The following is a 24,559-nucleotide window of genomic DNA, read 5'->3' on the forward strand; positions in this document are numbered from 1 at the left end:
TTTTTATATTCGGGTTCTCACACATGCAGAAGTCCTCCACCGCACGTCAGGAAGGCGGCACGTGCGGCTCCGGACATGCTTTTATTTCAAAATGCTCAATCTGGCTCCCATATTTTCCACACGTGCGGCTATGAGCCCCGCACGTACGATTCTAGGCTCTGTTTGAGCAGTCCGAAAATTCAACAATTTCAGCTTTCTAAAGACAATTCAAAGCTCTAAATCAAGCAATATAATTCCCCAAAACATAGTATATAAACATAATAGACATGATTCTCATGCTCAAGTAAAACATAACTCTTTTTAATTGCATAATTACAACCCCAAATGGTCACATTCATTCCATTTCTTCATCTTTCCATGATTTATCAAACATATACACAAACATATATGCAAACACTAAAGCTTAGAAGGTAGTTTCTCACAAACTACTCAACATAATTTAAAACACAAAGATCAACTCTCAAATCAAACAATTACCATGAATCTTGATGGGTTGCATGAATATTTCCCCAACCATGGTCACTATTTCAAAACCCTAGCTTGGGTGAGTGGAAAAACTCCATTTAAAAGCTTGATGCTAAGCAATTGGAGAGAAATTTAGGGAATTTAGTTAATTGACACATACCTTCAACTCTATTCCTCAAAAACTCCCTTGTAAGATCTTCAATCTCCACCCCTTGGTTGATCTCTTCCTTCTCTCTCTTTTTTTCTCTTATTTTCTTTCTCTAGAGCTCTCCCAGGAGATAGTTTTATAAAAAGTGAGTCTAAGTTTCTTCTTTAGGTTCATATATGTATCTAAGGCTTGAGTTATGAGCCTAATTTGGTTTATTTAAGTCATGAGTCTAAATAATTCAATTTAATTCGTTGCGAATCAAATTTTTACAAAAATTTATATTGTCCTAAAAATCATATTGATCATAAATGTAAAGTCAATTTCGGTTTATCGCGCCTCTAAAGCTTTCAATTTCTAATCCAAATGTCACAATTTGAACAAATTTTCTCATAATCACCAGATATAATTTCATAATTATATAATCTGCATATTAAAATATGGAATTTCATGTCAAATATATAAACACGCATATAATCACACAAATAATGAGAGATTAAAGCATATGAGAGGGTCGGGTTATTACATAAACGAATTAAATCAACTATGAAATTCAAACTGAAACTTCAACAAAAAAGACAAAAATAATTATTAAAGAAAGAAAATTAGAGGGTTTTTAAAACCAAACCAGGTCAAAAGAACTTCAGCAACAGCCTCATGTCAATCGGACACCACCCTTTTTTGCTCTAACCCAATTCAACTCTCTGGCCTGGTAGGAAAAAGGAGAAATAGAAATTGAGATAGATATAAAGGAAAACCAAAGAAAAAAATGAATTAATAGTACTAGTGAACAGGAATTTGAGGCATAAACTGATTGATTGAATAGCAGAGCAGAGCAGCGAAGTGAGAGAACATTTGGTTATGAAATGAAGGAAGAAATGACAGATCACAGAGTTTGTGCAAAGTAGTTATCAACCTTTGGCATTATTTACACAAAAGGGCTGCCCTCACGTTTGAACCTTCAACCTCAAGGTTGAGGGCTGAGTTTTAACCACTCAACCAGTGTTCCCACTTGTGTATCATGATTTATGATTCGATGATTAATATGTGTGAAGTGTTAACAAAGCAATCAGCACTATTTAATCGAATAATTATACAGTAGGAATAAGCACCAATCACACTCCCGAACTGGTTTTTTTTCATCTTCTTAACATGACCAAATGGTTGCGAATGACCACTCTGGACAGCTTCTGATAACACATGGCACATGAAGAATAATGTTGGTTATATGCTCATAATGACACTGTAGAGATGCTCCTCTATTGAATTTAATTATGCCCTCAAAGCTCATAAGAAGGCAATCTCAATACTTGAAATATCCCGAGAATTTGTCATTGCAAAGTATTTTATATGCAGTAGAAATTTCAGTGGTGTGGGTACTGTGCTTATTAACTGCATTGCGTAATACCTTAGAAGATGAAACCTGGGCTTGGGACGCATAAAAGCTAAGAAAGAGAATTCTATGTACACAAAGTTATAGACCCAAAGGATGCATTTTCCATAGTTCACAGAAATATGACTCTTTGTTGGCAATTCTAGTATTTAAGTCACCTGATTCCTGAAAGGCTTAATCCTAATTCTTGATGAATTGTCTGAGCTCAAGCTCATCATAAAATAACCAAGTGGCAGGGTGAAGATTATATCAAAAAAACCATTTCATAGATAACAACAACAAAGCAGAACCCCAAAATAATTGCCTTCACTATTACTATTTATATATCTTGAATATAGGTAAAGAATATCCTAAAGCCATTTTCTTCTTAAACAAGAAGAATATCACTTACCTCATAGAGAGATAGAATCCATTTATCAGAACCAGTTATGGTGCCTCCAAGTGCCTTCACAAAAATCTGGATGTATTCAGGATGCCCTTCATAAGTAGCCCCGATTATGATATTTCCATCAATAGTGCAAGCCGAGAAGGTCTCTGGTTCAATCCAATGAGCACCCACAGCAATGAGTAAACTTGAAATGGCAAAAATATAATCAAGCAAGTTGCCCATCTCTGGGTTAGATTTGTTAGTTTGTATAGCATTTTCCAATTTAAATTAAGATTGTGCCTAAGGTCCATGGTTAGGACCCAAACCAGAAAAAATAATAAAACAAAATTACCTGGGCAGCAGGTTGTCAGGATTTTGAGAACCATAATGACAATGAAACAGATAGAAACAAAAACAGAACAAAAAAGAAAAGACATGCTATTTGTATGTGTATCAGATGTTCAAATTTAAAATGCATCTAATTGAAAATATCAATATCAATGGCAACATTCCTTGCCGAAAGCAGGAGACTAGCCCATGGACATAGTCAAAACAACAATGAAGTCCTCAGATAAGAGTAATGCTAATTGAGAACTAGTCTATTAATGAGTAATGCACATGCAACCTCTTAAGAAACCCTTCAAATATAATGAAACCACAACTAAATTCATTTTCTGATGCACGTTAACTTGAAAATATATCTTTTCATTAATAATTTTTTTTCACCTGACAATCACAAAAGCCAAACACCTTGCAACTTTTCCATATACAATATTTGTACTGTATTGTATTAGAAGACTAGAATTTTACAATGCACGACAAATCTTTTACACAAGACAATACTTTTAATTTTGTTATTTCTTTATGTTATGGTGCCTAAAGTGAATGGAACCAAAAAATTCCCTGATATAGAAATAATAATAGTTATAACTCAAGACAGAAAGTGAGATTTAGCATTGTTGTCTAATGGGCCATAATACTACAAAGTAAAGGACTTACGATGTCTTCTGGGTATATGCTCATAGTGCTACAGAATAAAAATAAGGCATATCAAGCTTTTTCTGTTGCACACATTTCTAAAGATTATTGTTGGAAGTACAGTCCAAGAATGTTGGAAGTACAGTTTAAGAATGCATTAACAAATATAATATGAAGGCAGAATTAATAAAGCTCACAATGAATGAAGTTTGCATGACTGACACAAGAACCTTCCCCTAAAATTCTTAACTGAACTAACAGTGGAAAGCCCTGTTGGACATTCTTCACTGTATTTAAAAAGATTTAATTCTGTTGTGTACAAAACAACAACAAGAATAAAAGAAATAGAGAAAAGGAGAGAATATGTTTGATTACACAAATCAAACTCGAAATAAAAAAAATAAATAAATAAAAACAAAACAGATTTTATTTTGTTACAAAAACAAAATTAAAATCTAAATAATAAACAAATAAAAAATAACACTGAAAGTAATTAAATAACTTACTTGATTTAATTTCTTCGAATTATTTTTGTGATCAAGTCCAGTGTTTAACACTGTCTCCTTAAGACAGATTCGTCCTCTCCACGGTGCTTTCAGAATTCGGACGTCTATCTCCCAGGATGAAATGATCTTCCACAAACAATAGCAGCACTACTAATTGTTTGCCTTACGAACACACTTAGCGTTTACACTCTTTCTTTTGAAAATAAAATGCAGCAAGATGAAGAATAGAAAACAGAAGTGAAATACGAAATTTTTTGAATGCAAACATCAAATGAGGGTGGTCCTATTTATAGATGTGAAGGTGGCTCTTCATTTTGAATTAAACAGGTATGTAACTCTTGGTTTTGAATTGAACAGGTATGATACCTGTTGGATTTGAATTCAAACAGATAGCAAAACGGGAAGGGCCCTGTTTGGGTGTGCATTAATTCCAAAACAGTTTATTTCTGTTTGAAACCGGGAAGGGCCCTGTTTGGGTGTGCACTATTTCCAAAACAGGTTATTTCTGTTTGAAACCGGGAAGGGCCCTGTTTGGATGAACAAAAAATCCAAACCAATTTAATTTGAATTATGGATTTTATTTTAATAAAAATAAAATTAAATTCAAATGTTTTTGGCCCAAAAAGATTAGAAGCCCAACCCAACCACACACCACGCACCCGCGCCCAAGCCCAAGCCCAGCCCGACCGGACGGACGGACGGCGGCGGCGGCGCGCGCGCGCGTGTGTGGTGATTTTTGGGTCCAATGGGTCTAGCCCATTTTGCCCATAACCTCTCCCTCTAAAACACTTGGGTACCCCTTGGGGCACACCCCAAGTATCTCACCCTAAGCCTTATAAACCCTTTCAAAACCTCCCACCAAATCAATGTGGGACAAGCCAATTTACAACCTTAAGGAATTTCCACCAAAACTCCATTTTCATGGAGCACACTTTGGCTTCAATTTCCCATTCACTCGGTAATGGTTTTGAGCAACCAAATATACCACGTGAATCACAACGCGGCATAGAACGCGTTACCACTTTAACCCGAGTTAATCGACACTCGGGGCCCACCTAAAAATAAACCTAACTTAGGAAAAAATTAACCATTTCCAACAATCCCCCACATGAATGGAATTTGATGACAACGGAAATGCAACAATATGCAGACTTAACGAAAGAGTATAAGTCGAAAATATCTTGCATCAGGATAGGTAGTTTTCGGCTTTGAACCTTCCCTAGTGATAACCTATCGGACTTACTGGCTAACCAATGGACGCGATGCCTTGAATTGTTCAGCCGTTTGTGTAAGCCAAGACAATAGATTTCACACAAAATATCTTCTAACACATCGTGGTTCTCACTGTTGTGTTCATTTTGGCCTTGAACGCACCTGGTTTTCATAAGTGTTTCTAGAGAATTTAGCCTCTTCATTCTCATAGAACCGGCCCCAGTTCAACACTCATATAGGTGATTCTTATTGTGAGTATCTCTTTATACTCGTCTTGATTTTATGCCTTAATCAAGATATAAGTAATCATTAAAAGCAAAGCTTATCCTTATACCCCTGCAGACAACATATGTTGCAGATATCACTCTCACCATAGGAATGGGTAGGAATTTTAATCCCTTGGTGATTTCTGGCGAGCCATACATAACTTAGTTGTCCCTTTGAACTTAGTTCTTGGGATCTCCAGTCATATAAGTAGGGTTACCATTATGACGACTCTTATGTAATAGGCTTTAATCCCATCCCCTTTGATGAACTATACACTAGCTCTTTTGTCAAACCTTTTGTTAACGGATCCGCAATATTCTCTTTAGATTTTATATAATCTATTGAGATTATTCCGTTTGACAACAATTGCCTTACGGTATTATGTCGACGACGTATATGTCGTGACTTACCGTTATACATGTGATTCTGTGCCCTGCCTATTGCAGATTGACTATCACAATGAATGCAAATAGCTGGCACAGGTTTTGGCCACATTGGAATGTCTTCTAAGAAGTGACGAAGCCATTCTGCTTCTTCACCTGCTTTGTCTAAAGCAATAAACTCGGATTCCATTGTGGATCGTGCGATGCAAGTTTGTTTCGTGGACTTCCAAGAAACAGCAGCGCCTCCTAGAGTAAAAACATATCCACTAGTGGATTTTGAATCTTTAGTATCTGATATCCAATTGGCATCACAATAACCTTCGAGTACTGCTGGATATCGAGTAAAGTTCAAACCTTGATCATGAGTAAATCTTAGATATCTAAGAACTCGAATGATCGCTTTCCAATGGTCTTCTCCAGGGTTACTAGTGTACCTACTCAATTTACTTATAGCATAAGCTATATCAGGACGAGTACAATTCATTAGGTACATTAGGCTTCCAATGATTTGGGAGTATTTTAACTGAGACACTGCATCACCTTTATTTTTCGATAAATAAAGACTGATGTCTACAGGTGTTCTAGCTAAATTCAAATCATCCTTGATAAATTTATCAAGAATTTTCTCAATATAATGAGATTGAGATAATGCATATCCGTCAGATGTTTTAGTAATTTTCATTCCTAATATAACATCTGCGACCCCCATATCTTTCATATCAAATCTCTTGTTAAGCATCTGCTTAGTTGATTTGATCATGTTTTGACTGCTTCCAATGATAAGCATGTCATCCACATAAAGACAAACTATGACATATCCTTGGTCAGTGTTTTTAACATAGACGCATTTGTCACATTCGTTTATCTTAAACCCATTAGTAAGCATTGCATGATCAAATTTTTCATGCCATTGCTTAGGTGCTTGTTTTAATCCATAAAGGGATTTTACAAGTCGACAAACTTTCTTTTCTTGCCCTGATACTACAAACCCTTCGGGTTGTTCCATATAGATCTCTTCATTTAGATCACCGTTTAAGAAAGCTGTCTTAACATCCATTTGATGTATTTCTAAATTAAACAACGCTGCTATAGCAATAAGCATGCGAATGGATGTTATTCTTGTCACAGGGGAATATGTGTCAAAATAGTCCAGACCTTCCTTTTGTCTGTAACCTTTAACAACAAGTCTTGCTTTATACTTGTCAATTGAACCATCTGTTTTCATTTTTCTCTTGAATATCCATTTATATCCAAGAGGTTTAGAACCTGGTGGAAGATCCACCAATTCCCAAGTATGATTCTGCATAATGGATTCAATTTCATTATTAACAGCCTCTTTCCACAAAGGTGCTTCAGGACCTGTCATTGCTGCCTTAAAGCTTTGAGGTTCATTTTCTAACAAGTATGTCAGAAAATCTGGACCAAAGGATTTTGATGTTCTTGCTCTCTTACTTCGTCTTGGTTCATCATTAGTTAAATCCTGTTGGTCGAGACTATTACTAGTCTCTTGTGTTTGATTGTCATTAGTCTCTTGACTTTGTGTACAATCATAAGTTCTTTTCTGTGAACTTAATTCCTGTCCTTTCTTGTAAGGAAAGACATGTTCAAAAAACACAGCATTCCTTGACTCTATAATAGTGTTCACATTTATATCAGGTATATCTGATTTATAAGTCAGAAACCGATATGCACTACTATTCTGAGCATAACCAATAAACACACAGTCTATTGTTTTTGGTCCAATCTTAGTCTTTTTAGGAACAGGTACTTCAACTTTTGCCAAACACCCCCACACTTTTAAGTATTTGTAGGAAGGTGGTCGACCTTTCCACAATTCATAAGGAATGCTTTTGGTTTTCTTGTGGGGTATTCTATTAAGAACATAATTAGCAGACAATATTGCTTCCCCCCACAAGTTCTGTGGTAAGCCTGAACTTAGTAACATGGCATTCATCATTTCTTTTAGAGTTCTATTCTTCCTTTCAGCAATTCCATTTTGCTGTGGAGAATAAGGGGCTGTAGTTTGGTGAATAATGCCATGTTGTGCACAAAATTCATTTAATGGTGCATCATATTCACCACCCCTATCACTTCTAACCATTTTAATGGTTTTACCAAGTTGATTTTCAACTTCTGTTTTGTAGAGTTTAAACATTTCTAAGGCTTCATCTTTACTTCTAAGTAAATAAACATAACAATATCTTGTGCAATCATCGATAAATGTTATAAAATACTTTTTGCCACCTCTAGTTTGAATAAACTTTAAATCACATACATCAGTGTGAATTAATTCTAGAGGTTCGGTTTTTCTTTCAACCGATTTAAATGGAGCCTTAGTTAGTTTCGCTTCTACACAAATTTCACATTTATGATTAGGATTAATTTCAAACTTTGGTATATAATCTAAACCAATTAATCTACGCAAAGCATCAAAATTCACATGTCCTAATCTACCATGCCATAAATTTGACTCAAGAATATAAACAAAAGATGTGTTATTCTTATTCATAGCAACTTTCGGTACAACTGTCATTACATTTAACTTAAAGAGACCATCACTCATGTATCCCTTACCAACATACATACCACTCTTTGTTAATACAAACTTATCAGACTCAAATACAAGCCTAAAACCATTTTTACTTAACAAAGACCCAGAAACTAAATTCTTCCGGATGTCAGGTACATGTAGTACGTTGTTGAGGGTCAGTTCTTTCCCTGATGTCATCTTCAAGATTACTTTCCCTTGTCCAGCCACAGCAGAAGTAGAAGAATTTCCCATGAAAAGTTGTTCACCATTTGCAGCCTCATTGTAGGTAGTGAACATCTTCTTGTCCGCACATATGTGACGAGTTGCTCCAGTGTCAACCCACCACTCTTTGGGATTTCCAACCAAGTTAGCCTCAGACACCACAGCAGAGAGGTTGATGTCATTCACTCCGTCAGAGATGTAATCCAATTCTGTTACATTGGCCTGATTGGTGGTCTTCTTACTTGTACTTCCATGATTCTTTTTAGGGCGGCGGCAGTCAGAAGCTCGATGTCCAGTTTTGCCACAGTTATAGCATTTTCCTTTGAACTTCTTACTACTATCGCCTTGTTTAGGACCATCTCCAGTAAACTTTCTCTTTTTGTTATGTGGTTTATGAACTTGTTCAACCACATTTGCCTTGGACTCAATGGGATTTTTCCCATTCCTCTTTTCAGCCTTTCGGTTATCTTCTTCAATTCTTAACCTTACAATCAATTCATCCATAGTCATCTCTTTGCGTTTATGTTTTAAATAATTTTTGAAATCTTTCCAAGCCGGTGGTAACTTTTCCACTAAAGCTGCGACTTGGAATGACTCGCTAAGAGACATACCTTCTGAATGAATATCATGCAAAATTATTTGAAAACTTTGAACTTGAGATATTACCGTTTGGGAGTCTACCATAACAAAGTCCAGAAATTTACCGACGACAAATTTCTTCGTGCCGGCATCTTCTGTCTTGTATTTCTTCTCCAAAGAATCCCACAATTCTTTTGCTGTTTTCAGAGGACTGTATACATTATACAGCATATTGTCAAGGCCATTTAGGATGTAGTTTCTGCACAGGAAATCTGAATGTTTCCAAGCATCTACAGCGGCAACAACTTGCCGATCACTTTCACCCTCTTTAAGTGCTGGAGCCTCTTCATGGAGAAACCGGGCCAAATTAAGAGTTGTAAGATAGAACAGCATCTTCTGCTGCCATCTCTTAAACTCGGTACCATTAAATTTTTCCGGTTTTTCTCCATGATTGATTGGTACATGAACATGGTTCTGGATAGGGACCGATGTAGGTGTAACAATAGGAGTATCACTGCCAGATGCAGTTTCAGTTGCAGTAGCCATAATCTCTGATTACAAAAATCAGAAAATATTAAAACACAAATTAATTTTCTAGTTACTAAAACCAGAAAATAATTATAACAACAAAATAATTTTATTTTCCTTGTTACCAAAACTCCATTTTCATGGAGCACACTTTGGCTTCAATTTCCCATTCACTCGGTAATGGTTTTGAGCAACCAAATATACCACGTGAATCACAACGCGGCATAGAACGCGTTACCACTTTAACCCGAGTTAATCGACACTCGGGGCCCACCTAAAAATAAACCTAACTTAGGAAAAAATTAACCATTTCCAACAAGCCCAACCAACAATTCAGATGGGTGAGTGAATGAGTTGGATGAAGAAAAGGATTACAGTGATAAAAGTGATACTCATTAAAACTTTTTTTTTTACTTTTTTTTTTTATTTTTATGTACATTAGAGGTTGAATTTGGAAGGGAGAATCTTACCTGGTTAAAATATTATTTGGAAAAAAAATTTCGCTCTTTTCTCAGAGTAAAGAAAGTCTTCAACTCTTCAGCTCATCATCTACGTCACTAGACAGGGAATATGGTCAATCTTAGCCCAATTCTGTTCGCAGTGTTGTTGAAGCAAAGGACAGTCACTGATCTCAAGACAAGAGAGCATAGGGGGCAGCCCCTCCTCTGGCAAAGAAAGCAGCTTATGACACTCCTTGATCTTCAGTTCTTCAAGAGATGTGAGATTCCACAACCAAGTGGATAGGGAATCTAGATTTGAGAGCCTTCCAACATGAAGAGTGGTCAATGTACTAGGAAGTAGCCACTCTTGAAAAGAGGCAAGATCCGGACATCCACCATAAACGGAGAATTTTCTGAGACAGGTGAACCTATGCAAACCCCACTCTGACAGGGACCTCATATTCTTGCAATCCTTGATATCTAGTGATACAAGGTTCGTGGGTAAACCACCATCTGGAAAGGACAGTATGCCGGGACAATTAGATAATTGCAGTTCTTGAAGAGAAGTAAGGCTTTGCATCTGCTCCGGTAGGGACTTGAGATTCTCGCAATTGATGATATTAACCGTTTTGAGGCTGCTGGTGGGAAGGCCTCCTTGAGGAAATGAAGCAAGACCAGGGCACCCATCAATTTCCAAATAACCAAGAGATCTGAACTTGTGAAGGTTGTTGGGTAAGGATTTAAGATTCATGCAGTCCCCACCCCGAAATGATTCGAGAGAAATTGTTTGCATCATCAAATCTGCTAGTGACTCTAGATTGGAGCAATTCCAAATAGTCAGTATCTTCAATGTTGTAGGTAACTGGCCTCTTGGAAAGGACATGATTGAAGAACAGTCAAAAACCTCTACTTCAAGAGACATGTTACTTCTATGCATCGTCCCTGCGGGAAGGGACTCTAAATTGGGACAATGGTCAACAGTCAGCTGCTTGAACGTGGTGGGAAGAAGCTCACCCCCTCTTGGAAATGAAGTAAGAAGGTAGCACCCACTGATGTTCAAGTACTCAAGAGATGCATTGCTGCTATGAATCATTGATTCAGGTAATGATTCCAAACCACATCCTCGGATTGCAAGACCTCTCAATCTCAATAGCAAAGCGGTCTCAGGAAATGATGCAACTCTTGGGCAGTCCTTGATTGTCAGTTCTCGAAGAGATATAAGGTTATGCAAAGCAGAAGGGAGCTTCTCCAAGCCAAGGCAAGAATCTAGTTCCAAATATTCTAGCTTACCTGGCAGCTGCTGGTGCTCTTCCTTTGACAGGAAAACCAGCAGTGGACAGTTTTGAACTACAAGATGCCGAAGAGAAGTTAAGTGTTGCAACCCAACCTCACTCCCTATCAAATACATGAGCTCAGAACAATTTGCAATCACTAACAACTCCAGTTCTGTTAAGCACCGTGTCAGCCCTTCAGGTAGACATATGAGATTTGGAATATTATGAATGTTTAAGGAAGCAAGTAGGCTAAAGTCAAGTAAACCACTCAGCAATGCCTGATCACATCCCTTCAAATCTAATTCATGAAGCAATGGAAGCCTTGGGAGTGAAGAAGTCAACTGCTGGCTTTCATGTATCACTAGTTTTTTCAGACAAGGAAGACATTCAGGTAATTTCTTTAATAGCTTGGGACATGTCTCTATATAAAACTCAGAGAGAATGGGGAACCCTTCAAAATCTGCATTGCCTCCAACACAAGACCAATCCTCCCATTCTGGCATATTCTCAAAGCTTAGAAACTGCAGGGATGGAAAAGGTATGCCAGAAGAAATACCTTGCCCGTAGAACTCAACACCCAGAGTCTTTATTCCAGTCATTCCCTTGATGTAGAGCTTTTTCAGAGAGGGTAATTGACCTAGTGGTGGTAGGGACACACATCTTTGGCAATCACTTAAATTTAGAGACACCAGCACAGAGAACAAAGGATCCCCTATCCAACTTGGAAATCTTAGTCCACCATAGAATTTGACAAGAAGTTCCTTGAGCTTCTGATGGGTTTGTAGCATCTCAAGAATGTCAAATTCAACTCCATCATTTCGCGATTCATCAAAATTGTTGCTCCACTCCACCGTAAATTCATTAAGACCCTGCTTATCTTTTAAATTGGCTCTTCTTGCATCCCAAGCATTTGCCACATTCTCCAACCTTGATATGCAAAGCCTACTTTGAATATGTGCCAGATTCCTCAACTCCCTTATCCCTGATCCAGTAGCACCCACCACAAACTCAGGCATCGGCTGGAGGCTCACCAAATTATTTATTCCTAATGGCATTTCTGTTATTCCACTTCCACTGATATCAAGATGGCGTAGATTAATTAGTTTTCCAATGTCTGTAGGCAACTGAATAAGAAGCTTACATTCACATAATATCAGTGTTTGCAAATTGTATAGAGTATTCAAAGATTGAGGAAGGCTGTTGATTTCAGTCCAAGAGAGATCAAGATACCGAATGTGCTTGAACTTGCCAATTGAGTCAGGAAGTTCTGTAATGTAATAACCACTCAGAGATAACACTCGTAAACGTCTTAATTTTGGCAACAGTTCATGCAGCACTTTCTTACTCAAGTAGCAAAATTCAGCTCCAGATGGTTTTGCAAAAGGTAAGAAGGTGCGTAACCACTTCACTTCATATAACAACTCAAATTTTTTTACAACATCATATTTACTGCGAATGTAAGAGAAGTGGCGCGCCTTTTCAGAGATCTCACATTGCTTATTTTTCTCCAACTTATCCTCGAACCTTATGCATATATTCCTTGACACAAATTGTGACACCCCTGTTCTGTATTATGCTAATTGGTCCCAAATGCCAATGTGATTATATGTTTTGATATGACTTTGTGTGCCATTGTGCGAATATTTATGATTTTGAAGTTTTATCTGTTCATCGTAGGAATATCTGTTTGAATAATCCGCTTCGGGAATTAAATTGAGGGCCTTATCGGCCACAGAGCCCGAAATTGATTACGCCACTGTGATTGGCATAATTTTTAGAGCCTACGGTGAAATTTAATTGAAAATTGATCCTGGTCAATTTAAACTGATTAAATTGATAAATTAAATGCCCAATTGTTTTATAAATAAAATGATGTTGAGTGGGTGCTTGTTAAGGGTCAACTACACCCTCATTTCTCTCCTTTAACACTTCATTTGGCTGATGAAAAACTCTTAGACCTGAGAGAGGGTCGGCTAAGAGAGAGAGGGTGAAGGAAATTGAGATTTTGGTCCTAAAGCTTAGTGATCTTGGAGGCTAGCTCAAGAATTTACCTTAAATTGTGAAGATTGAGCCTCTAGGTAAGCATTGATTCTTGAATTCATGAGAGTAATGTGTAATCTTGTGTGTTCAAGCGTTGTTTGTGATCAAGAGCATGATTTGAAATCATTTTGTTGAAATTGAGGCTTGATATGTGCATGCATGTAATGAACTCCCATGGAATCACAAATCTAGCATGTAATTTGTGAAATTATGAGAGATTGGTAGTGTAATCCCACATGCAAGCATGTCTTTGTTAAATTTTATGGGAATGAGCACTAATTACGTTATTTGAAGTGAATGAGAAGTCAAGAGGGCATGCATGTACAAATCATGGGAGTATAAGTCTTGAATGTTTGAATTTGAGCATGTTGGTGTTAAGGTTGTGATATTTTGGGGCATGCATGCAAATAAATTATGAAATTGAGCTTCAATATGTTGTAAATTATGCTTATACCGTGTTAGTACATGTCTATGAGTAATTTGAGCCATAACATGCATAAATTGTTGGTTGATATTCGAAGTGAAGCTCAAGAACACAATTCTGGGTTTTCCAGAATTTTGAGGTCCGCTCGAGCGGGGAACATGCCGCTCGAGCGGGAAATGCGGGCTCCCAGTACTTTTTGCAGACTTGATGTCCGCTCGAGCGGGCTAATTAACGCTCGAGCGTGGGAGCTATTTTGACAGGTCTTCCGCTCGAGCGCCCTATTTAATGCTCGAGCGTATTTTTCATGCAACCAGTACTTTTGCAGGCCTTAAGGGTCCGCTCAAGCGGGTGAGTTGACACTCGAGCGGGGACCCTGTTTTCTGAAATTTTGTTCATGCGTTCTGTGTTTCGTTTTCCGTTCTCTTTCACTTGTAAGCACTCTTAGGCATATGTTAAGCATTGTAAATGAGTTAATGAGATACGAATAAAGCCTAAAGAGGAATATGTGAATTAAAGAACGGATTGAACTGTTAGTGACCCTTTTTTATTCATGAAATGTGTAGGGTCAAGCTCCAGGGCAAATCCACAAGCCGATCACTGTGAGTAATATCAATATTTAAAAGCTTGTCAATGTCCAATTGTTTATTCCCTTATAAACTTTATGAGTTGTTAATTGGGATTGTGGACAAAAGTCTGACAGGAATGAATGAATGGACCAAAGGTCGTTTTGATTGGAATGAATGGACCGAAGGTCGTTTTGATGTAAATGAATGGACCTAGGGTCGTTTTGATATAAATGAACGGACCGAAGGTCGTTTTGACCTATATGATTGGACCGAAGGTCGTTCTGACATGAATGAGTGGGCCGAAGGCCGTTTTGACATAAATGGATGGGCCGAAGGCCGTTTTGACATAAGTGAATGGGCCGAAGGCCGTTTTGACATAAGTGGATGGGCCGAAGGCCGTTTTGACATAAGTGAATGGGCCGAAGGCCGTTTTGACATAAGTGGATGGGCCGAAGGCCGTTTTGACATAAGTGAATGGGCCGAAGGCCGTTTTGACAAGAATGGAAACCTGAATGGGCCAAAGGCCAGTATGTTGGAACTACAGTCACTTAATCTAAATTTTGTATAAGTATATATATATGTTAAGTAGAAATATGAATTGGGCCAAAGGCCGTTTGGAACATGTTGTTCTACATTGTTATGTAATTTTTGTATTTGATATTATTCACTGAGCTATTGCTCACGCTCATTCATGTGTTTGTAGGTGAGCCAAGAGAAGTCCAAACCCAGCCCCAGTGAAGTCTGCCAGGAACATCATGAGTTTTGGAGAGTCAGCCTTGCGTCTCACGCACGAGACCCATCTTTGCCATTTTGTTTGCATTCATAGTTTGTCTTGTTGGCAAGGGCTTTATGTATATCTGTATATAGTTTTGATATGGGCTGACTCAGTTTGGATGATCCTGTCTGTAAAGGATTTTATGGTACTGTATTTTGTTGTGGGTTATTAACATATACGTGTATGGTTTGTTTGATGTGCATATAAGCACGGCTCTATGGACAAAGTTTTTATTTATTGCTTCCGTTTGGCCCCTTTACTCTGACGAGTTATGTCTGTTTTGGTCTGAGGCCGTAGGTAATCTCAAGATTACTGGCCGGTTATGTCCTTAACCCATAGGGGTGGGTTCGGGTCATGACACAAATTGAGCTAAATCATTAATTAGATCATGCATCACATATTTAGATTTATTTTGAGTGGATACTTGGAAGAATGACCTTTACAGTAAAACATCAAAATACTCACTACCCACTTCTTCCATGCTCTTAAAATTGTCTGTTTGCTATAAAAAACCTTCAGCCATCCACAACAAGACTAAACTCTTTCTATCAAATTCATAATCTTGTGGAAAGATTGAACAGCATGCAAAGCACCTCTTCAAATTGGTAGGGAGATGATGATAGCTCAATCTTAGAGCTGGAAGGATTGCATTTTTCTTAGAAGGCAAGTCCCATACCTTGCTATTCAGAATTTCATACCAATAATCAGTGTCTAGTTTAGAACCCAATAGGCCACCTATAGTCTTTGCAGCCAAAGGCAAGCCTTTACACTTGTTGACTATTTTTCTGCCAATTGCATGCAGGTTCAGATACGCATTTGAATCTCTGTTTCCAAATGCATGGCGCAGAAATAATGACCAATAGGCATCCTCTGACATCTCCGTCAGCTGATAAATGGGGAGTGTGTTCATCATGACAGATAAAACCTCTTTGTTGCGTGTTGTTACAACAATTTACTACCACAATCTCCAACCATCAAAGGAATCATAAGATCATTCCAGTTGTCATAGCTTTCATTCCATATGTCATCCAATACAATTAGAAATTTCTTTTTGCTCAATTTCTTTCTTAAACTACTCTGAAGTAGTTCCAAATTCATGGTATCACATGCTTTATTGGTTGCTGACTCAAGAAGCGCCTTTTTTATGCTTATGAGATTGAAGTCATCTGATACGCAAGCCCATGCTTTTACATCAAAATAATCATCCATTCTCTTGTCATTGTAGACAATCTGAGCAAGAGTGGTCTTGCCAAGACCGCCCATTCCCACTATAAGAATCACACAAAACTCATTGTTACTAGTTGTTTCATCATCAGCCACCAACAATTTAATTATCGCCTCTTTATCATCATCCCTACCATAAACATGAGACTCAATCAACAATGGAGTAGTTGGTACTCTTGTCATGATTCCAAACGTTCCATCATGGTCACTTTTCAAACCAAGAACATCTTTTTGTTTTGCAATGAAGTCAAGTTTTTCAATATGCTTCTCTATCTTGGACACCATGCGTTCACTGAAAGGATTGAAAGATGGAAACTTCAAATTGCATACCTGATCTGCGATGGTTGGAGAATTGGACTCTAATTTGAATCGAAGAGCTACAGTGGCCAAGTCATCCAAAGTGTCCTCAGTTTCATAAACAGCATGTTTGAGCATGCCCAGCCATGTTTCAACAGCTAGGTTGTTGTATTGCTTCTCCTCTGCATCATCAACCACAGCAGTGTTGGTAACATAAGCAATCTTGAACTTGTCAAGAAGTAGCTCATCAATATTCCATCCCTTTAGGAGGTTCAAGATGTCCCCAGAAGCTAACTTGTCAAACAGCACCTGAAGGGCTGGTGATAGAACTGCCTCCCACCACACCATTTTTGGTTCCCTCAAACAGCAAAATGAAAGAAACAATTATCAAACAGCTGCTCAGCTATGAAAGGAGGAAAGTCAATTGTTGATGAAGCTTTATGGTCGATGCCTTCCATTCCATGCACTTTCCATTCTTGCTTGTCAAATGACTATCTCATCCCTTTTACAGTGTTCATGATCTGCCTTTTGATATTTGTCCTTGACCCATCTTCAGTTTAAACAAATTTAGATACCAATTGTATGAGAGGGTTCACAAAAGTTGTTGGAAAACTCGAAGATCTTCGAAGATCCTTGAAGAACAACTTCGAATTCTCTAGAAGATTATGAAAGGCTTAGATTCTTCAATAGTCTCAACTTAGGAACACAAGAGTAAATCAGATGATGGAGATTAGAGATTGGGTAAAGAAGAAGGCAAAGTAGCTAGAAAGAGAATAATGACAAGGCTCTCCCATGGATCTCCCACTTTCACTCTCATGGTTGATAATGGAGAAGGGAAATTAGTTCTTTCCCAAGAGTTAAAAATCTCCAAAATCCATCCCCCTGTAAAGTTATGGGTGGGTGCTATTTATAGGCACCTCATGATGTTGGATGGAGCCCATGTGCAAAGCACATGGGAAATATTCTCTCTAACCACCTTGTCTGAGGAGGTGACCTCTCCGAGGATGAGGAAAACCCCGAAGAGGAGATCAACCTCTCGGCGAACCCTTCTTCTTAGCCACACCTAACTAATGATCCCCAATCATCCCAAAGGGTCAAGGGTAGTCCCAGAGGACGTCATGTCGCAAATATTGCCGAGTCTCCGGGACCCCCTAGATCGTGCCACCTCGACTCGGGTATAGGCTAGTTTAACCGAAGAGTGAATTTATCTCCACTCACCGTCCTCGGGATCGGGTCCTTTGTTCGGACTCCATTACGCCCATGGTTCTGGTCCGTAGATCCCGGAAAGCTCCGAGTCCGCAAGTGTTCTGGGACTCATTAATGGAGCAGCTTCTAGATTGCATCTGAATCCGTTCGAAGCCAAGTGCTTTGGATCTCTAGATTCATGGATCCGAACCCTTTCGAGTCCGAGTCTGAGTAAGTCTCTAAGTTCGTGGATCCGAACCCTTTCGAAGCTTAGAACGATTCGGCCCGTTTGATGGCGATAAATCCGGGCCCACCAATCTTGGACTTGCGATAAATTCGGGTCCACTAATCTTGGGCTATTGGGCCTAAATAATTTAATGGGCTCAAATTAGCCCCTCATACACTAATTTCCGAATTATTTGATCTTATTGCCAAAAATATACCATAGGTGATGTAAAAATAAAAAATAAAAACATATTTTGTTTAGTTACCCCTAAAATTGAATATGTATAAATACTTACATTTCCTCTTTCATTTTTCTTTTCCTTCACAAATTGAAGATCCAAAACATAGTATATATAAAAATTATAAAAATAAGAAAATTAATATGTCCATTTTTAATTATGCACGCGGTTTCACTTTTTGTTTTTTGGTTGGAATTAGTTAGTATAGGAGGTCTGAAATAACTAATTACAATACAATGTGTGTTCACACTAGTACTGAGTACAGATTGCCTTTCCAAAATCATCTGAAATTTTACAACTCATCAGTCATTACATCCTAAAATTTCTTATTCCTAACTCTCGTTGGCAATGAAATAGAAGTCAGAACATTGCAATTTTCAAATGGTAAGCCAAAAGATAAAAATAAAAACGAAAGGGTATGCCAAATTTGGATCTTGGGACATATAATTGATTTTGGGACTGAAGTTTTACCCTCTTTAAAAACAAGGCTACAAAGCTGTCAGTCAAATAAAGTTGGCTTTGAGAAATGAGAGACACAGCAGCCACTTTAACCAAGATCTTGATTGGAAGGCACTTCAAATAATTGGCCTGGCTCTGCTCGGCTTGGCTTGTGGACCACAGTGGGCCACATTGCAATCAATGAATGTCATTTTTCAAATGAAATGACACAAGAATGAAATGGAGATAACAAGTATGCAAAACAAAGTTGGCACCGTCTGCATTTTTAGTGGGTGAACTTCATGGCCCTTCTATATAATTGGATAAGGTAGTTCCATTGCTTTGAAGGAAACTCACCTACCATGCTGTTTTAATCCATCACATTAGAGAATTTAACTATCATGTAGATTAATTAATTTCCTGCTTTTTGTACTATGCAAACCAATTATGTCCATGAATTTTATCTATCTAAGTTGGCAATTACATTTTTTGGTAACAGCTTGCCAAGTTAGTTTACGCGCACCTCGATTAATCTGAGACCCATGCAAAGTGTCCCTTTACATGGATCAAGTAAATCTCGGGCAAAGCACGCTGCGTGACCTTAAGAAATTGATAGCACTTAGTGGGAGTTAAAACTGAGACCCGGCGAGAACACACCACTAAGCCCCAGGAAACGACTATGCAAATCTGGTTTTGAGGTACAATACAAGAAATTAATTAGTAGCCATTAGATGTACTCTTTCAATCTGGGCCATCCATTCAAGACCTTTATAACCAGTTACAACTTGTAAAAAACCAAACGGAATTAATTGAAAACTATGTAACTACACGTGGTAATTATAATTCTTCTACTTTTTATTTAAAAAAGGACAAGTTAATTTATGCAATACTCCTACGTTTTTTGGGGGAAAAAACGGTGGTAATTAATTAATTAGTTTTTTTTTTAATTTTATTTTATAGATTTGATTCATATAAGATATTATAATAAACCTTAATGAATTACAATCATAGTAATTAAAATCAAATATAAAGCTGAATTAATACACGAAGAATAAAACCTATAAGCAAGTGGGGAGATTCAAACTATTGACCACATATTGAGATATAGAAGTTTTAGCCAATCAAACTAACCCATTGATTTGAATTACTGATCTCGTAAGGTGCATCTAATTAATTGAAAAAATCAACCATTGCCCTTTCAATTATGTAGCACCTTCTTCAAATTAACTTCAATTTAATCAAATTAAGTTCAATATAATTATTTTATTATTTTAATCAAATCAAACAATTTAAGTTAATTGTCTAGCCGTTATAATTAAATCAAGGGGTATACTAATAAATCCTATATCCATGACTTAAGATCATTTAGTCCTATAAATATTTTTATAAACCTATAAGATTAAAATCTCTTAAATGAAGCATACGTACCCACATTTGGAAACGTAATAAGACAATAAAACCAAATCAACTGGACCAAATTCATGAGAGTTTCTGGCACATACTTTTTTGGTATATGATTTTACTTGTCATTCATTTTTGTTTTATTGAACCAAATCAACCATTTGTCCACTAAATATGATTTTACTTGTCATTCAAAAAAAAAAATTTATGGGTACCAAAAATAGATATGTAGATAGGTTACTCTACATACTTGTTAGGAAGTATTGCCTCTTAACACCCCACAACACATCTATAAGAGTATAAGAAAATTAATTAGATAAAACTAAACACTAATATTAGCATTATCGTAATTTTTTCATACTAAATAATCATATTGAGTGACAAATACGTACCACAAATGTTCCTGTCGTTGTTCTTCTTATAGTAAATATACAATGTATATATATATATACAGTAAGTGATAAGTAGAATCATGATAAATGGTAAGTAGAATCAAAATGAATAGTAAATATTGTATTTATAAATGAGAAGTATTCAATGAAACTATAATTACTATTCAATCATATTCCACTTATTAATGAATGGTAATTAAGATCAAAACAACTTATAAGGAGAATGAGTGATAAGCAGGTTGAAAACAAGTTATAAGTAGATTTGGAATGAATGGTAAATATACAAAAAAGTAAAAATGATAAAATATTAAGTGATAAGTAGTGTTACAATGAATGGTAAGTAAAATTAGAAAGTATTTTGTTTAGGAAATATGTACCCTATTACAAAATGTGTAATTTTATCACAAAATTTCATAACATCAATTGTAAAATGTGTAACCTTGCTACAAATTGGCTTACTACAAACTTTACTTACTACTCAATCATGCTCTTCTTACTATTTAATCAAACCCGACTTACTACTCAATGAGTTTCCACTTACTATTTCATTACACTTCACTAACTACTCAATTGTGGTTTCACTTACTGTCACGACCCAAACCCGCCCCTATGGATTTAGCACCGTAACTGGCCAGTAATCTGTGATTATCGAAGGCCTGCTTAACAGTAAAGACAGTAATACAGAGTACAGGGGCTGGCGAAAGCCAAAACAGTAATAAGAGATGTCCAATGAGCTGTGACAGTCTGTATGCAAAAAGACTTTTCTGCACATATTCACATTCAATACCCAAACAGTATATACATACAACATATACAGACATTCAGGTTATGGACCAAATCCCTACCATAACAGTACAGTGCAAGTCTTAACATTTAATGCAGAACAAAGGCAAAAAGGGAAAATCTAAAACACCCCGAAACGGCCTTGGCTTTGACGCCGGAACCTCGAAGTGAGGCACAATGGCTGGCTTGGACAAAATGGGAGTTAACCCGACGCTCCTAGCATCGATCCGGTGCCTGTACACCTACATATATATATATATATATATAAACAATGAGCTAAAGCCCAGTGAATAATAGTTGTGTAAAGAGGTTAAGAATGAATGTCCTTTCAGTCATTAAACAGTCATATCAGTCATTTAGAAACCATAGCAGTCATAAGTGGTACATCCAATAACAAAACAGTATATCAGGTCTTAACAGACCGAATAGTCAGTTGATGGCCATCATAACAGTAAACAGTAATGGTTCCAAACATGGGAACCGACAGAGATCTCTGTGACAGTAGCAGTAACAGTACAGTAACAGTAGGTTGCTATGGATGCCACGAATACAGTTCACAAGTAGGACATCATGCATTCAGTAAAGAGTATACTTCAGAAAACAGTACAGTTAATTGTTCAGGAAATAATCATCATTGAACATATATTTACAACATTATTACTCACAGAGCACTGGGCTACAGATAGGCTAGTGCGCATCCTCGGATGCCAACCTACACAGTTACAGAATGAACACACACTAAGTTACACACTTGGGTTTGATAACTTAACCCCTAACTTGTCTTGGTGTGGTTCTACATCAATATCCTCCTTAGGATGTCTTAAACATGCCCTAAGAATGCCTAGGATAGAAAGAGGATGCAAAGATGCACTTTAGAATACTTTTCAAAATTTGCTGAAATAGGGGTCCACGCTTGAGCGTGGCTTTCTACACTCGAGCGGACATGCAGATAAAGGATCTCCGCTCGAGCGGGACTTTCCTCGCTTGAGTGGACTGCAAAGATAGGCAAAAGTACTGGATGCATGCAATTCACGCTCGATGGGCGCTCGACCTCCGCTCGAGCGTAAGACACAAATCCTCACTCGAGCGTGCATTCCCTCCCTCGAGCGGACTGTAAACATGTGAAAAGTACTGGATATACGCATTTCACGCTCGATCGTTACTTTCCCCGCTCGAGTGGGATGCATGTACTCAAAGTGTACGCTCGAGCGTGAAGTCTTATGCTCGAGCGTGGGTCCAAAATCTAGAATTTCCAGATTGAACCTCCAGGCTCAAATTCAACTTTTAAAACATCAAATCCGATCCTTTTGGGCTAATTTTCTGGAAAACCCTTTAAAACTCATAATATAACATGTTTCTAAGATCAATTTGCAAAATCAAAGCCCAAAGGTAGTTCAATTAAACACAAATTCAAACAAAACTTCATGAACATAATGTATATATGTAGACACCCCATTTTTGACTGTCCTCAACACTTGGACGTCACCGCTTGAACACTCGGTAATCATCTATGTTCGTGTTTGTTTTGAGTTCCCGGAGGTCTTGGCTACGCTCCTTACCTCAGGATCTCTCGACTTGCTTGTTCTGTGCTTGGTTTTACAATAAGGACTTGTTTGTTTTTGCACTTGAGGGTAGAGAGTAGCTTGCTAGCTACCCGTGATACCTACCGGCCATGGCTTGAGGCCACTGGCCGTGTTTTGAGGCTACCGGCCATTGGTGAAATAGTCCGTTGGCTGGTCGGCATTTTGTGTCGCCGGCCGACCACCTGTTTGGCCGATAGTCTCCTTTTCTGGCCGGTACCACCTTTTTGCCTTTTTCAGGCGTGGTGCATGTCAGCTGTGCCAGCTGGAATGCACAAACCCTACCCCCGTGCACATCTGTGGCTGTTTTGCCCCCCTTTGCACCCTTTTTGGTCTAGCTTCTTGAGGAAGGTTGGACCTTTGTCTTAGCTTCCTCAAGAAGCTTGAACCCTGCCTCAGCTTCCTTAGGAAGCCTTGGCCCCGTTGCCTTGGCTTCTTGAAGAAGCCTTGATCCTTTTAATTAGCTTCTCTTGGAAGCTCAGCACCTTTGATGGTCTATATAAGGAGACAAACCCTCTCCTTTGTTTTGGTTTAGCAAAATCAGACCTAGAACATATATATTCTGATACATACATCTTCTCTCTCTATATCTCCCTCTCTCTCTTCATTTGTGTGTGTTTGAGGGCCTAAAAGGGTGATTTGTTCTTACTTTTGCACTAAGACACATACCATTACACCATACTTCGACTTTGGAGGTGTTGAGGGTTTATTCTTGAGGTTTTGAGCAGGTTTTGATCAAAAGAAGGTGGCTGGACTTGCTGTCCTTGAGGTGTTCTTCAAGGGTAACACTTTTGTTTTAAATTCCCCAATCTTGCACTAGCTTTTGACCTGCTTTACATACTGATTTGAGCTTCGTGTATAATTGAAAAAAGTCTTGTATGTGCATGCTCAAGATACTTCATTAAGGCCATTTTGTTGTTTGGGGTCGATCTCCCCATCTTAGGCCTTGTTTGGCCCTTTTTGTACTCTCTTTGTTAAGCTTTGGAACCTCTTGTGTATTGGCCTTCTCACCACTGAAATCCAGTGGATTTTCAGTGGTGAAGAAGGGGTATTGAGGTCTTGCATAGGAGAGGGACACCCCTCTCCCTATGTCTCTCTTTTTTTTTTTGCATTTTTGGCTTTTAATGGTAGTATGCATGAGTAGTTGTCTTTGGTATCATTTCAGAGGTTTTTGGATGTTGTTAGGTCACAACATGCCTCTATTTTTGATCGGATTAATGAACCCTTTCATGCCTAATATACTTGCCTTGTATTCCCCCATTTTGCCTTGACGTACATCTTGCATCTAGCCTACCATGCTCTCATATTTTGGCCTAACTTTGTAGAGTTCTTTGCCATGTCATACCATGCTTGAGGTCTGTGGGGTGCTGTTTTGATCATATTTGCCATGTTTGGTATAGCCTCTTTGCATTTTGGCTTGTGAGCCTTGAGGTGTGAGTTATGAGCATGCTTTAGTTGGGTTGTTTCAGTGATTTGGGGTCATTTTATATGCTGTCTCAGTCCCTAATGCATGCTTGCATGATTGCATTCATAATCCCTTTCATGCCTCGAAGAGTTGTCTTGTTGAGCCTTAAAATGAGCATTGTGCATGCTTATGTGTTTGAGGCTTTGGGTTGCCATGACATTGGGTTTTAGGGGCCCCTTTTGCATGCTAAAACTCTATTTTGCATTGAAAAATCCATGCCTTATTTGCTTAGGGTA

The 24,559-nt window shown here is 37.9% G+C and overlaps 1 protein-coding gene across 1 annotated transcript; it reads right to left on the minus strand.

The window, feature by feature from the left end:
* Window positions 1-458: 458 nt before the first annotated feature.
* Window positions 459-17,546, minus strand: LOC114279215 (putative disease resistance RPP13-like protein 1). The gene is given in 5 exon segments (XM_082913081.1): window positions 459-1,319; window positions 2,395-2,537; window positions 10,046-12,855; window positions 15,454-16,034; window positions 16,037-17,546. Coding segments are annotated over 3 exon segments (4,239 nt in total). The 5' UTR covers window positions 16,964-17,546; the 3' UTR covers window positions 459-1,319; window positions 2,395-2,537; window positions 10,046-10,124.
* Window positions 17,547-24,559: the final 7,013 nt, after the last annotated feature.

The sequence above is a fragment of the Camellia sinensis genome, chromosome 2, assembly GCF_055761805.1.
Source record: "Camellia sinensis isolate YWXY chromosome 2, ASM5576180v1, whole genome shotgun sequence".
Lineage (NCBI taxonomy): Eukaryota > Viridiplantae > Streptophyta > Magnoliopsida > Ericales > Theaceae > Camellia > Camellia sinensis.